The 14,321-nt window shown below is 38.5% G+C and overlaps 1 protein-coding gene across 2 annotated transcripts; it reads right to left on the bottom strand.

Annotated features, from left to right (window-relative positions):
- On the bottom strand, positions 1 to 6,103 carry LOC107796717 (uncharacterized). Of its 2 annotated transcripts, none has more exons than XM_016619513.2 (10): positions 5,569 to 6,103; positions 5,375 to 5,461; positions 4,223 to 4,364; positions 3,843 to 4,139; positions 3,624 to 3,771; positions 1,630 to 2,595; positions 1,274 to 1,512; positions 1,112 to 1,185; positions 546 to 645; positions 1 to 323 (listed from the first exon to the last, which is right to left on the bottom strand). In XM_016619513.2, exons 2-10 carry the CDS (start codon positions 5,428 to 5,430, stop codon positions 270 to 272), a joined length of 2,076 nt encoding a protein of 691 aa, XP_016474999.1. In that variant the 5' UTR covers positions 5,431 to 5,461; positions 5,569 to 6,103; the 3' UTR covers positions 1 to 269. The 2 variants fall into 2 exon arrangements, with proteins under 2 accessions (XP_016474999.1, XP_016475000.1); XM_016619514.2 differs by having other exon boundaries at positions 181 to 340.
- Positions 6,104 to 14,321: the final 8,218 nt, after the last annotated feature.

The following is a 14,321-nucleotide window of genomic DNA, read 5'->3' as shown; positions in this document are numbered from 1 at the left end:
TTGGAAACTAACTCTGTACTTTGTATAGCAAAAAGCATCCTCACGTTCACTATTTACAGATATTCCGATATGCTACAATCTCGGCGGCGGATTGAAAAGAAAATTACAACAAAAACCACAAGGGCAGGAGCAAAGGAGAAACCAACAAATTAATTTCCTATGATGTATTTCCCTTTTACCATATCCTACATGCCGCACCTGGAAAACTTCCTGGTCAACAGTGGAGTTAATTTTGCTATACATGTTAAAAGGAGTGGAGTTTCTCCTCATCATTCAATCTTTCTGAACTTTCGCTGGTGCTGTGCTTCTTCTGTATCTACCCACTGCAGAAGTGCATAATCTTTTGGCATGAAAACAGAAAAATGTGTAATTCACAAATACTGGAACAAGTGTGTTTGCAGAAGGAAGCAAAGCAAAAGCAGCCACTACATCAATGAGAAAGGACATTTTCCACAAGATAACAGAAATTTTACACCAGTTGATACGGCATAACAGCTATGTGCCAGCAATTATGATCAACACGTCTAAAGATGGTATAAACTTACTGTGATTTGCGCTCCTGATGTTTGTGCGCTGCGACTAGATTCTAACCGAGACCTTTTAGCAGATAATCGTCGTATGAACTCACTTGAATGATTATATATACTGCAAACGTAATATTTCAGCTCAATCAGCCAACATAAAAAGGAAAAAAAAACAAGAGGATGCATCTGAGGAATAATTCGACTTAAGTTGCAACAGTAAAAAATTATTAGTATTTCAGAGGTGCAATAGTTCAGAGATTGTTATCACGTGACATGCACAAGGAACAAGAAAGATTTCCTTTAGTTTTTGCTTTATTCTGTTACACCAAGTCTTTCTCATAGAGCCTATAATATAGAAAGCAACTAGCAGTCTGGATACGTAAAGGGAGGCTATGCACCACGTAATATGCTGATTAACACTTAACTCCACTGCATGCAAGTCTCGCTATATTTCTCTAGGTTAAGTAACATACCCTCCATATTGTTGCACAAGAATATGTGGAAGCACGCGATGAGAGTTAGCACGAAAAGTAACTACTAGAAGTTGACATTCTCAAAGAGAAGATGTGCAAAATAGAGAACCATACCTTAACCTGTGTCTATTGCAAGCTGTGAAGAAGGCAACAAAACCATAGAGAATACTCCGAAGAGCTCGGAAAACCTGTAAGTCATAACCAGAAGAAAATTACTAGCAGAAGACCTCTTAATAGAATTTTCATATTAGGATTAAATGGAAACAAGCGATAAACCTGAGAGAAAAGGTCATTCCAAAGAGAACGCCATATTGAAACCCCACCGGAGGTCACTGTTGACTCCACTTGAGAAGTAACTCGAACTATGCTACTCACGAACAGCCATGAATCCTGAATCACTTCATATATAGAAGTACACAAAAAGCCCAGAAGGCTAGAAAAACCAAAGACCAGGCGAATTGGAGCGTAGATAATCTCCCACAGAATCCAAAAGATGGGGTAAAATAAAGATGTCACTGCAGTTGAACAAAAATTTGATGAGAGAAGAACTCTAAAGGAGCAACAATCTTAAATTCATAAACCACTTTAAGCAAAACAAATGGGATTATATCCGTAGTTGCAAACGTACTTACCAAGAATCCAAACAAACGATATGACATACCACAGAGGTAGTAATAAAATCTCAATAATTTTTCCCACCAGAGAGTAAGAAGACCAGACTGTAAACCATATTACGGAAAAGAAATCCTCCATAATTTGGGTACACACATTCCAGAAAGGAAGGAAGAATTCCACGAATACAACAAGTGGACCAGCCATTGGCTGCGCGAGAATGGAGAAAAATGACCGAATAGTTCGCGTTGTCATGAGGAACCACTTAAAGGCCTTCTGAAAATTGTGCAGAAATAGCATGGTCCCCAAGTACTGAATTCTTGATACCATTTCCCATGTTTCAATCCAATCAAAAAGGGGCCCAAACAAACTAGATGCTGTCGCTTTGAGTACGGGTACATTCTTGTATAGATCATAGAATCCAATCAGAACAGTAACTATAGAGATTACGACATATAAAAATCTTGCTAGAGGACACATCCATGGACGGTAAATATGGCAAAATACTGGATAAGACTGGAGAAATATGACCCACGAAGGAAGCCCAGCTTCCAGTAGAGTAAGCAACCGTAAATCCAAAAGAATAATGTCTCTAAGTTTGAAAGGGAGATCACGATCATTAAACCGAAACAAAAGCAAAACATCCTTGTACTGGGTGGCTTCAACAACTTCAGAAGTACTTTTGTCAGAGGTCTCGCCATGTAGCTGTGATTCAATAGTTTCAGAAAAGGGCTCCTCGGAGAGCAAATCAACATTTAATCGTTTACTGAGAGACTTCAAAAGTTTTCTTCTCTTATGAGGTCCATCAGGTGGAGATGGCGTTTGCAGAGAATTTTCGCTAATTTCTGCTGCAGGGTATGTACTGAAACTTCTAACTGAACAGCAAGGAGATTCATCCTCATCACTTGAATTGCAAGTAGAAGCATCACTGTCAGCCACATCAGTAGTCCATTGAAAATTGTCATGGGCATCATAGAATACATCTCCTGTAAAAATCTCCAGCAAAGTTACAAGTAAAGAATTTGCAAGCTTGGAACAGGAGTTCAACAAATACTTAGGTATGGCTTCCAGCCATGATTCAAAAATAGATACTTGAAGAAATCAACTTATAACAGGAATTTGGAAGGTTGGGACAGTTACTGAACTAACTGAATACATATCAAGAAATCGACGTTAAACAGATTAGATGGGATTTTTAAATACTACCACCTTTTTGTTTAATATAGTATTGGAATAAACGATGAAAGAATGGGAAAGAGGAAGATAAGACAAGATAAACAATGGTATTTGCGACTCACAATCAAAAGAAAATCAGCTATTTTCCATTTTCTATCTCCAACACATCCACAAGATAAGTGCCACAGACATGCAGATGCTAAAGTGGCAGTACTCATACAAAAAATAAGACAAGATAAACAAAGACCACATTTGCCAGAAGGTTCAAGCAGTACACATTCAGGATTAAATGAGAGGACGCTTGAGAAGGTTTAGTCATGTCCTGCATCGACCCCAACATGCACCAGTCCATAGGTGTGAAAATGGTGAAAGAAGGTGTTGAAAAGGGCGAGGTAGACCTAAAGTCACATGGTAAAGTAATAGGTTTATCTCCTATGCTTTCTAGGAGTCTTTTAGCCTTATTAGAGACTTTTGTGTCTAAAAGATGAGAACTTCTAGTACTTTTTATTCTTATTTGTATTTTGAATAATGTTGGTCTGAGATGAATTTAATCGGGGAACATGTTCAGTAATGATTCATACAATTGACCCCAACTTGCTTGGAATTGACGAATAATTGTTGTCGTATCTAACTCTGTGTCTTATTTCTCTGAGCAATGGTCCATTTCTTCTACAGGCGCACTTCAGGAAAGAAACAAATTAATCTATGCATGTACAAACCACAGTAAAGAAAAATGGGGCAGAGCTGAGGTTATCAGTGGCCCTAGATAGGACCAGGTAGCTTTTAAATCCAATAAGAAAATTAAGATGTATAGCAATCAATAACACATGGATGATACCTATAGTAGATTCCAGAAACACTTTCAGAAGACGGTGCTCCGTGCCAGTCCCAGGAAACCATGAAGACATGCATCTAGCAGCTTGTGTCACACTATCAAATTCCCATCTTTTCATGAATTTTGTCTCTATGGCAAGTGATGTATCTGTCTGCACAAGAGCTAAAAATAAGCAAGCAGCATATACTTAAGGTCAAAATAACCAAAGTAAGTGAGTTTTACCTGAAGCTCGTTGAAATAATTTATACCACGCACATCATTCCATTCAACTTCAAACACAATGAACCCGTACAATGTCCTATGCAATTTGCTATTCAAGATCAAAGAGCTTCTCAGTTTCTTTACAGGTAATAATTCCCTCTTCCGAGACAATGTTGCAGCATCAATAAAGGGAAACCATCTTCTAACATTTTCAGACTCGCTCGTGCTTAATTCAGGAACAGATTTCATATCCAACATATCTCCACCCTCCTTCCTCTGCTTCCGCCCTCTGGTATTCGCAAAGGGAGATAACCTGGACTGCTTCGAAACAAATATTTCCTAGTTAAACATACAAAACCAAGAAAAAGAAAAATATGAAAACGATATTATGCACTACCAACCTTGGTAACCATCAGTTGCCATAAGTGTGCAGGTCTAGAAACAAGATCTCTAAGCCACGGACGGTTGTCCACCAAGATATAGCATCTCTTACTCTCAGGGGCAAGGAAAAGGTAAAGATGTGAAAGATAGGACTGCAAGTCCCTGTAAGAAATAAAAGCAGCATATAAATAACAAGACAATAAACCGTTGATTAATGGCCCCTAGCAACTTAAATAAATTTCGGAATATAATATGAATTATTTAGTACTGTTTAACTGCTATATCAAAATCTTCTTATAAGCTAATTCTACCCCTCGTTAAAATTCCTAACTCAACCACTGTAATGACGCAAGCACAAATGTACCTATACTCAAATTTTAAATGTGAATATATCAATAGAAGTAGCTTATCTTCTCTTTTAAAATTACACAGTTCAGAGAATTCAAAGTGGTTTTCGGTTTGAAACACATAGGAAAGACCATTCAACTTTATATTTCCTCCAAAGTCCTCTTTCTGTTCGGATGGCCAATCTTTATTTTCATCATCAACATCAGGCATGAATTAATTTGATCTGCGAAGACCAGGGGCGGATGTACCATTTAAGTTAGGGGTCCAATCGAACCAAAGAGCTTTGTCTCATACCATATATAAGTGTTAAGACACAAGTGGGATATATAAGTGTTAAGAAATCTACTAAACATGTACAAACATTAAATTTCGAACCAAGTAACCCAAGTGATCATATGATCAGTGGTTCAACGGCATTCCAAACCCACTTTGAATCCGCCTCTAGCCACAACCCCTTGTTAAAGTCCACAAAAAGCTCATCTTTCTCAATAGTTTTACAGAACCGGAACTAAAAACCTAAATGGCAGAATTTAAAGCAAATTGGACCAGAAATTTATTTACCAAGAATTTTCATACATTTGTACCAAATTCAATACCCTTTCAAATGCAACGAAGTTTCAATATTTGCAAGAATTATTGATATGGTTGCAGGAATTGAACAAAGCCAAGTACAAGAGGCAGAAAATTCCAAAACAAAAATATCAGCAAGTTGAAATTGACCCAATTTTATATTTAATTTACAGTAAAAGAGAAATACAGAATACTTTTGTAATCAAAATCAAAATTAAATTAAAAATAAAGAAGAAAGATGAAGAATTTGATACCCAATTTGCAAACTTGTCAAGGGAAAGACACATCTGCCATAATCAATGTTCCCCATGAGCTCCTCAATTTTGCTCCACCAACAATCACTGCTCCATCAAAATTTACCAACAATTTTTTTTCAAAAAATAAAAAATAAAAAATCACACAAGCGCGTAAAATTGAATTTGAAAAGAAAGTAAAAATTCAAATTTACCAGAATGAAGAAAAACGGGATCAAGGTAATTCCATGAGAAATTAAACTCACAAAACTCAGAACAAAAGGTAGAAGCAAGAGAAGAGAAATGAGGCAAGTCGAAATTGAATAATTCAACACGGGGCTTCTTCATAACACAAAGAGAAATATCGCAGAAGGGAGGAAGACACGTGTCAACGGCGCAGATTAAAAGCCGGCGAAATGAAGAAAAAAATGATCAATGGACATAAACACCTAAAAAAAAATTACAGCAGTATATGTCAAGACTAAATGCAACCAACCCCTTTTATATATATGAAATGAAATCTATAGATACATATAATGTATATGTATAGATATAGAATAAAATTGTTAGAATTGGGAATGCATTAATGAGGAAGGGGAGATAGAGTGAATTTAGGGGTCATTGGGAAACCGAGAAGATTGGTTTGCAGAGAAAGGGAAAAATGGTGGCAAGCTCAGGAATTGGACACGTTTTTGAGAATAAGGGAAGACGTGAATTGGTGATTTAGTTTCACTTATTAACTACGTCCCTGAATTAGTACGTCTTTTGGGGAAATGAAGAATTGGTGATTCAGGGTATAATGGTAAATTTAAGTTTTGGGAAAAAGGGACAAATGTAATGGCGCGGCAGCGTCGTCGTTGTCATTGCAGGATCCAGCAAAGCTAGGGGATTGATTCTAGACTCTCTCTACATTCACTCTAGAAACCACTTTCATTATTTGGATATAGGACGTGTTCCTCTTGTTATTCTTTTCTTCTCAAATTTTATTTTGTTGTTTTATACAATATACAATAGTATTGGTTTCTTAGAAAAGTTTTGGTACATGCCTCACACAACTAACATTAATTTTATGAGATCTTTTTATCTTATAATTTTGTAGAACTAGTATCAATTGTGTGAGACACAAAATAAAAAATTTCATTTTCTGATATTATAATTTTGTTTGACTAACGCAATTTTCATATTCAGTCAAATATTTCTATAACAACTTCATTTGTTTCCGAATATTTTTAGATGTTATAACAAAGTGTTGTTATAGAGAACATATATTATAGCATAACATAAAAAATAGTTCCGAAAAAGCTTGGCTTTTATAGTGAAGTGTTGTTATAGAGAGGTTTGACTGTAGTTAATATATACACTATCCAATTTTTGCATTAAACTCCACATAAGTTATGCATTGCTTATCGGATATCAAATGATATATTACTCAATCCGTTTCAATTTAGATGACATATTTCGCTTATTAAGAGTCAAACTGTGTAAAGTTTGACCAATATTATAAAATATATTTTGTTATCATATTGACATGAGAAAAATTACAATTTATAGTACTTTTCACGTAGTATTTGAATATCTAAATTTTAATTTTAGAATACTAAGTTAAAATAATTTAATTTAATTTTAAAGTTTAATCAAATTGACTCTGAGTAAACGAAATTTGTCATCTAAATTGAAATCAGTGTTTTAAAAGGCGGAGGCGTGAAGCGGGGCATTTTACTTAATACAGGGCGAGGCGAAGCCTCGAGACACGGGGCGTAAGCCCCATGGATCTTTAATTTTTAAAATTTATGCATTAATAATATAGCATTATAATACAAAAAAATATAAAAGATACATTAAAAGTTCAAAAAACTAAAAACAATTAAAGAAACTCATATAAAATAAAATATTTAGTTATATGTTTTACAAATATAAATAATACAATATTATTAAAGTTACTATGAAATATAAATTAACTATAATCTCTTAACTTTCAAACAATTAAAAATTATAATTTCTTACAACATATTTTACCTCTTTAAAAGTAAATACTGAATAAATTTTATCAACACTGTAATTTAAAATATTACTCCTTCATGAGTAAATATAAAATTATTTTTAAATATTAAAATAAGAAATGTATGATAATTTTGAGAGACATAGAACTAAGACATGAAGATCTATTAAGTAAAGATATAAATTTTGGTCATCTATTCTTAGAAGAAATATTCAAATGATATTCACCCTCACAATGTTTTTAATTAGTAAATATACAATACTATGGTTCGTCATTTGAGTTATTCATAATTTTTATATTTCTATAGATAAAAATAACTTTAATCATTCGTTTGTTAATGAAGAGTCAATGGTGCAAATTAATGAATTCAACACATGATTTGCATAGAAATTATTGGGCGAGTACCGAGCGTTGAGCGTTAGGTGTGTTTAGGGCGCACAATCGGGCGCTTGAGAGCGTAAGCTTTATAGAACTAAGCCTCATACATGAGCCTCAAGGTGTTTGGATAGTGCCTCGCCCCGGAGCAAGCCCCGAAACGAATCCCAAAAAAGCCTTTTAAAATACTGATTGAAACCAACGGAATACTAATTTTGGCATATAACTTATATAAGAATTTATGTATTATTTTCTATTTCCATGTGATAGGACGTGGGATTAGAATGCTTATACATTAGTAATATGTGGATAAGAGCATCTAAGGACACAAGTGCCCTCAAAATCATAAAAACCTATTATCCGCATAAACAACCCCCATTACAAAAAGTAGACTGTAACCAAATGGCCCCTCAAACAACATAAATATAATTTTGGTCAATGAGAAATATGTTGTAGCTAATCTAGAGCCCGTTTGGACATAGGAAATTTTTTCTTTTTTTCCATTTTTTTTTTACTTTTTTCCGAAATCAGCATTTGTTCATAAAATTTTTAATTTTTATTTGAAAATGCATTTTGGAAATTTTTGAAAATTTGAAAAACTCCAAAAAACAGTTTTTCAAAATTTTCACTCAATCACTAGACTTTAAAAACAACCCAAAATTATATTTATGTACTAACGCAACTCTAAATTTCAAATACTATAATTACTTGGAAAAAAAAATCCCCTATTTTAGAATTTTACAATTCTTATGTCGAAACGCCCACTAGTGACATTGACATTGCTTATACTGAATAAAAATTCAGCCAAATACGGGATTCATAAATCCCATATTTTATCACAAAACTATTACTCCATCTTATATCTAATGAAGTAAAAGATCCCTTACTGTGTTGTTTTTCTTCTTTGACTAAGTTATTGATCTAAGTGTTAGAGTGAAGTTTTAATACTATCATGTAGCGGGGTGGTAAGTACATAATTATTGTCAATTAAATATTTCGATTTTCAGTCCTAGGAATGCGATGGCTTTGATAGAGAGCATTTTGCCCTCAAAGTATAATTTTCAGCGTGAATTTAGATTAGTGAGATCTCAAAGCAGACATCAAATACTGGATTTAAAAATTTAAAAAAAAAAAAGATGGAATCGATTTTTCCAAACTCAATACTGATTTTCGTTTTCTCTAATGGTCCTTTCTGGCGAGCAACATATTCAAATAGCAAACTTAAGAATATTGTTAAATGGAATATGATAGAATTTCAAATAAAACCCTATAAAATTCAAATCTTAAATCTTAAATGTTAGAAATACCAAGTAATTTCAGTGGTTTGCTAATGTTGCATACTACAAATAGACGGTGCATTGACATTAAGTAAGACAGTTGGAGGGAGAATGGAAGCAATTTTCCAGAAATAGATAAGGCTGAGATCGATTTAGGAAAGACGTGAGCATAAGGGAAAGCGCAGTATCGATGTGTTTCCTGTGCATGGGGTGGGGGTGGGGTGTGCTATCCATATTTTATTATTTCTATATATTAACCACCGCCCCCCTCCCCCCCCCAAAAAAGTTTGTTAAGCTTCTTTTTGTTTAAAATAAGATATGTGAAAAGTAGTGTTGTACACAGACCGTATTTTCACCTTGTAAAAATAAAGAGGTCATTACGAGTAAGAAAGAGATTAAATAATATGGTAAAAATAGAAAACCATTAAATGTATGTGCATTAAATCATTCTTAGATGAGTAATGTTGCACACGGAGCGAGAAAACTTTTTATAGGTAAAGAGTAGAGTAGTTGATTCAAGTAATAATGGATACCGTTGGAGAAATCCCAATATACGTTAAACATCGACTTTAATGATATGAGCAAAACAATGTTAAATTTGTTAAGGAGTTGTATTGGTCAAAATTTGACTGTCACAATCAAGTTGACTGACATCCCGCCTAAGTAACCGAGCAGTAAAAGTTGATATGATCCATTCCATTTTTCCTCCCTAATACTCGACGAGTCGGTAAGAGCGGCGCCTAAAATCACGACTAAGACACATTGGCGGCAAGAGGACGTCGAGTCAAGCAAAGGACAAGGATGCCCCGACTATATATAGCTAGAGAAAGCTTTCAACCCTGGGGGGGGGGGGGGCTGCTCCTCATATCTTTCTCAAATGAGCAAAAAGCTCTCTTCTTGTATTCGGGATAGAGAAGAAGTGGTCTCTAGAAAAATGCGTAAATCCGCCTCCTCATCGATTGATGGGAGAGACAACATTGAATCTTAATGAGATCATTCATATTTCTTTCATCTTATATATGATCCTTACTGCTAGCTTTTTGATCTGGATTAATTATGTCTGGCTAAGATTTATCCCTTCATCTTTGATTGATTTGTTCAAAAAGGTTTTAATATCTTTTGAGTCAAACAATTTGGCACCGTCTGTGGGGATTTCTTAGTGAAATTTCCTAGTTTATCCCAGATCAAACCTAAAAAACACAATCACCCACCAAAAGAAGAGAGAAAGGAAAATCCAACCCACGCGAGACACGGGAGCAGCGCAGTAAGGGAAGGAGAGCCAAGTAGAATTACCAAGCTTAGAAATCCTCGCCCCATCAACCATCGATATACCAAACAAGGCAAACAGTGTTACCAACCTGTTCTCCCCCACCAGAACACCGGAGAGAGCGAGGAAAATATCATTCTCACCTCCTACTTTTTGTCCAAGCAAGAACATAAAACTCACGCGGGTGAACGCACAAAGGAACATCTCGATTAAAGGACAAATTGCTTCAGCACAGCCAAAATACCTCCCACCGACGACGTCTCCGAGCCGGATGGTAGGAGTCAGACAAGAAAACTATAACGCGTACACAACACGAACCTAAGTGAAACGTCAACGTCTCGTATTCACTGGTATTGCACCTTCTGATGCAAGCAATATCAAACGGATTGGGACTCCAACGGAAGATGTCCAACTCTTTAAAAAACCGGGGCTGACGACAGGTTGCTATTTTGATAAGTTCGAAATAGCACCCTTTAAGGCCAAGGGCCTTCGCCAAAAAAGAGGAGTTTAACCTCGATTGAACGACGACGGGCCGTTATTTTGATAAGTTCGAAATTACACCCTTTAGGCCAAGGGCCTTCGCCAAAAAAGAGAAGGGTTCGACCTCGATCGAACGACGACGGGTTGTTATTTCGATAAGTTCGAAATAAAACCCTTCAAGGCCAAGGGCCTTTGCCAAAAAAGAGGAGTTCAACCTCAATCGAACAACGAAGGGCCGTTATTTCGATAAGTTCGAAATAACACCCTTTAAGGCCAAGGGCCTTCGCCAAAAAGAGAAGGGTTCGACCTCGATCGAACGACGACAGGCTGTTATTTCGATAAGTTCGAAATAACACCCTTTAAGGCCAAGGGCCTTCGCTAAAAAAGAGAAAGGTTCAACCTTGATCGAACGACAACGGGCTGTTATTTCGATAAATTCGAAATAACACCCTTTAAGGCCAAGGGTCTTCGCCAAAAAGATAAGAGTTCGACCTCGATCGAATGACGATGGGCTGTTATTTCGATAAGTTCGGAATAACACCCTTTAAGGCCAAAGGCCTTTGCCAAAAAAGAGGAGTTCAACCTCGATCGAACAACGACGGGCCATTATTTCGATAAATTCGAAATAACACCCTTTAAGTCCAAGGGCCTTCGCCAAAAAAGAGAAGGGTTCGACCTCGATCGAACGATGACGAGTTGTTATTTCGATAAGTTCAAAATAACACCCTTTAAGGCCAAGGGCCTTCGCCAAAAAAGAGAAGGGTTTGACCTCGATCGAACGACGACGGGCTGTTATTTCGATAAGTTCGAAATAACACCCTTTAAGGCCAAGGGCCTTCGCCAAAAAAGAAAAGGGTTCGACCTCGATCGAACTACGACGAGCTGTTATTTCAATAAATTTGAAATAGAACCCTTTAAGTCCAAGAGCCTCCGCCAAAAAAGAGAAGGGTTCGACCTCGATCGAACGACGATGGGTTGTTATTTCGATAAGTTCAAAGTAACACCCTTTAAGGCCAAGGGCCTTCGCCAAAAAAAAGAAGGGTTCGACCTCGATTGAACGATGACGGGTTGTTATTCGATAAGTTCGAAATAACACCCTTTAAGGCCAAGGGCCTTCGCCAAAAAAGAAAAAGGTTCGACCTCGATCGAATAACGACGAGCTATTATTTCGATAAGTTTGAAATAATACCCTTTAAGGCCAAGAGCCTTCGCCAAAAAAGAGAAAAGGAGTTCGACCTTGATCGAACATCGACGAGTTACTATTTCGATAAGTTCAAAATAACAACCTCCTCCAAAGGGAGAAGGTTTCGACCTCGATCGAAATACTCTTAAGGCCGAAAACCAACAGAAGGAAAGAAAAACTGGGACTCGCCATACAGGCATCTATCTTGCACCAAAGCCATGAATAGTTGAAATAAAGGTGAAGTACAAATCAAATAATGAAAAAAAGACTCCTTTATACAAAGTCATTGTGCGGGCTATCGCCGCTTACATATGGCCCAAGCCAACCATAAAAAAACTAACAATCGACAAACAACTGAATAAAAACAAACAAAGACGTCATTCTTCATTCGGCGTCATCACTGCCATCGCCAGCACCATCACTGTCTCCAAAAGGCTCTCCATTACCATCATCCACACCCCCATTAGCTTCAGGTGTCATCGCGTCATACCCACAATTGATGCGGGCCTCCCGCGCTTTCGCTCGCACTTCTTCAAAAGTAGCCTCAGTCACGGTACCCCCTCCCACAAACTCTTATATATCTCCCACTGGGCTTTGACATAAACCCAGAGCTCGTGCATATGGCGGGGGATGGAAGTGGAGGAAGACTCAACATGAGCCAATAATCGCTCATTTTCTGCCTCAAGAGCCGCAACCCGATCTCCCAGAACCGATGCCTCTTGATCAATCACGCTGATGCGCTTCTCGAGCCTTGCCTCCCTGAGGGTAGTTGTCGCTCTCTCCGACTCCTGCTCGGATTGGACGACGCGGATGGTGTTCTCCAGGGCCACCACCCTCGCCGAAGCCTCAGACCAGGAACTCTTAATGCTCTCTAACCCAGCGACTTTGCTCTCCAGCGCAGTCAATTTTCTCATCCACTCCACGCTAATTACCTCGACCTTGGCCAAGTTCTGATCTATCTCCGATTTCATCGACCTCAACCGACCCTGCAGATGCTTACATTTTGCGGTAACCCCCTTACCCAATTCAAGCTCCTCGTCCTTAATTCAAAGTTGCTCCTCGAGCGCACTCTTGCTGCGGGTAGTTTACGTCAATTCCTGGTTCCTTTTTTCCAACTCCGCACCAAGAGCCCGATTACTGGGGTTCGTCCTCAGCCGCTCATGCATCTCGCGGCACCTATCGTGGTATCGACAATACTTCTCCAGCATCTTCAAGAAAATTTTGGCCCGGATGTTGGTCCTGCAAATGTTTTCCACTTCTACCATATACGTCTGGAAAATGCATTGACGGGGTTAGACTAGTACTTTTGAGAAGGGCGAAGGAAGAAAGCAAAAGTAAAATGCAACGTACCCTTAAGCCCATAGCGGCCACCTCGTCCATCAAATCAGCATCGGGAACAGACCGAAGGGCCTCATTTTCGGCTTCGGAGCATAGCAGGCTGATTGCGGCACCAGATGCTCTCCTTCCCCCAAGAGGTTGACACTGGAAAGGATCTGAAGAATACGGGTCGAGCCCCCCGCACGAACCACCGAATGAGTAAGGCCTTCTTCAAACATCTTGACATCATCGGGGTCCAGGTCCGACTCAGATTCATAGTCGTCGACCACCATGACTTTTCCCTTTTCTGCTGCTAAAGAGGAAGCACGACCCACCATAGAAGATGAGGGCACGTCTGAAATCACAACGGCGACCCCAGAAGTTTGATTCTCCACCACGACAGGTTGTTGTTCGCCAACAACGGTAGGGATTTCTGATTGAGCCGAGGCAATGGCATGAGTCTCTGATTTTCGATCGCGGACACCAACAATTCCGATGGTCTGCTCCGTCCCTACGGGGGGGAGCCGCAACAACGCCCTCTCTAGAGCCCGTCGGGGGAGAGTCGTCCAAATGAATTATCGTTGGGGGCGCCGTCTCAAACTCTACACTCCGTCTCTTTGATGGCCCCTCCTCCTCTCCAGTAGATGGTGACTCATCCGTTGGGCGAACAATATCAGTCGCAACCTCGTCCTCAGAAGTGGCCCTCACAGGAGCAACCAAGGCTGCAGACTCAACTGAAGCAGCCCTCGATGAAGGTCGGGTAATAGGTACCGTGATAGGGTGAGCATACGCGGCCGGCTGGCGAAAAGCTAACGGAGGTCCCTTGCTCTCCGCACTCTCCCTGACAATGAAAAATGATACATAAGAGGCTAAACAAGAAGAGCGAGAACAGTAGACAAAGATGTCATCTCACCTGTAAGGGGCCTACATCCGAACCTCTCATGAAAGGTCGACCATGTGCGAATCCCCACTGTATAGGGAAGTATGGCATCCACCCATTCACGGATACCTTCGACAGGTGGAGGGGGCAATCTCTCAGCTGCAATGACGTGATAAAGTTTAGTACCCAC

This window comes from Nicotiana tabacum, chromosome 10 (assembly GCF_000715075.1).
Source record: "Nicotiana tabacum cultivar K326 chromosome 10, ASM71507v2, whole genome shotgun sequence".
NCBI classification, from domain to species: Eukaryota; Viridiplantae; Streptophyta; class Magnoliopsida; order Solanales; family Solanaceae; genus Nicotiana; species Nicotiana tabacum.
The sequence above is the reverse complement of the archived record's forward strand: the minus strand, read 5'-3'. Positions and strand labels throughout refer to the sequence as shown.

Excerpts from the sequence above, each read along its gene's own strand:
- LOC107796717 (XM_016619513.2), bottom strand. The coding sequence starts at position 5,430 with ATGGGGAACATTGATTATGGCAGATGTGTCTTTCCCTTGACAAGTTTG. Across the intron at positions 1,513-1,629 it reads ATCGTTTGTTTGGATTCTTG|TGACATCTTTATTTTACCCC; the intron begins GTAAGTACGTTT and ends GTTCAACTGCAG. Across the intron at positions 646-1,111 it reads TGCAATAGACACAGGTTAAG|TATATATAATCATTCAAGTG; the intron begins GTATGGTTCTCT and ends TTACGTTTGCAG.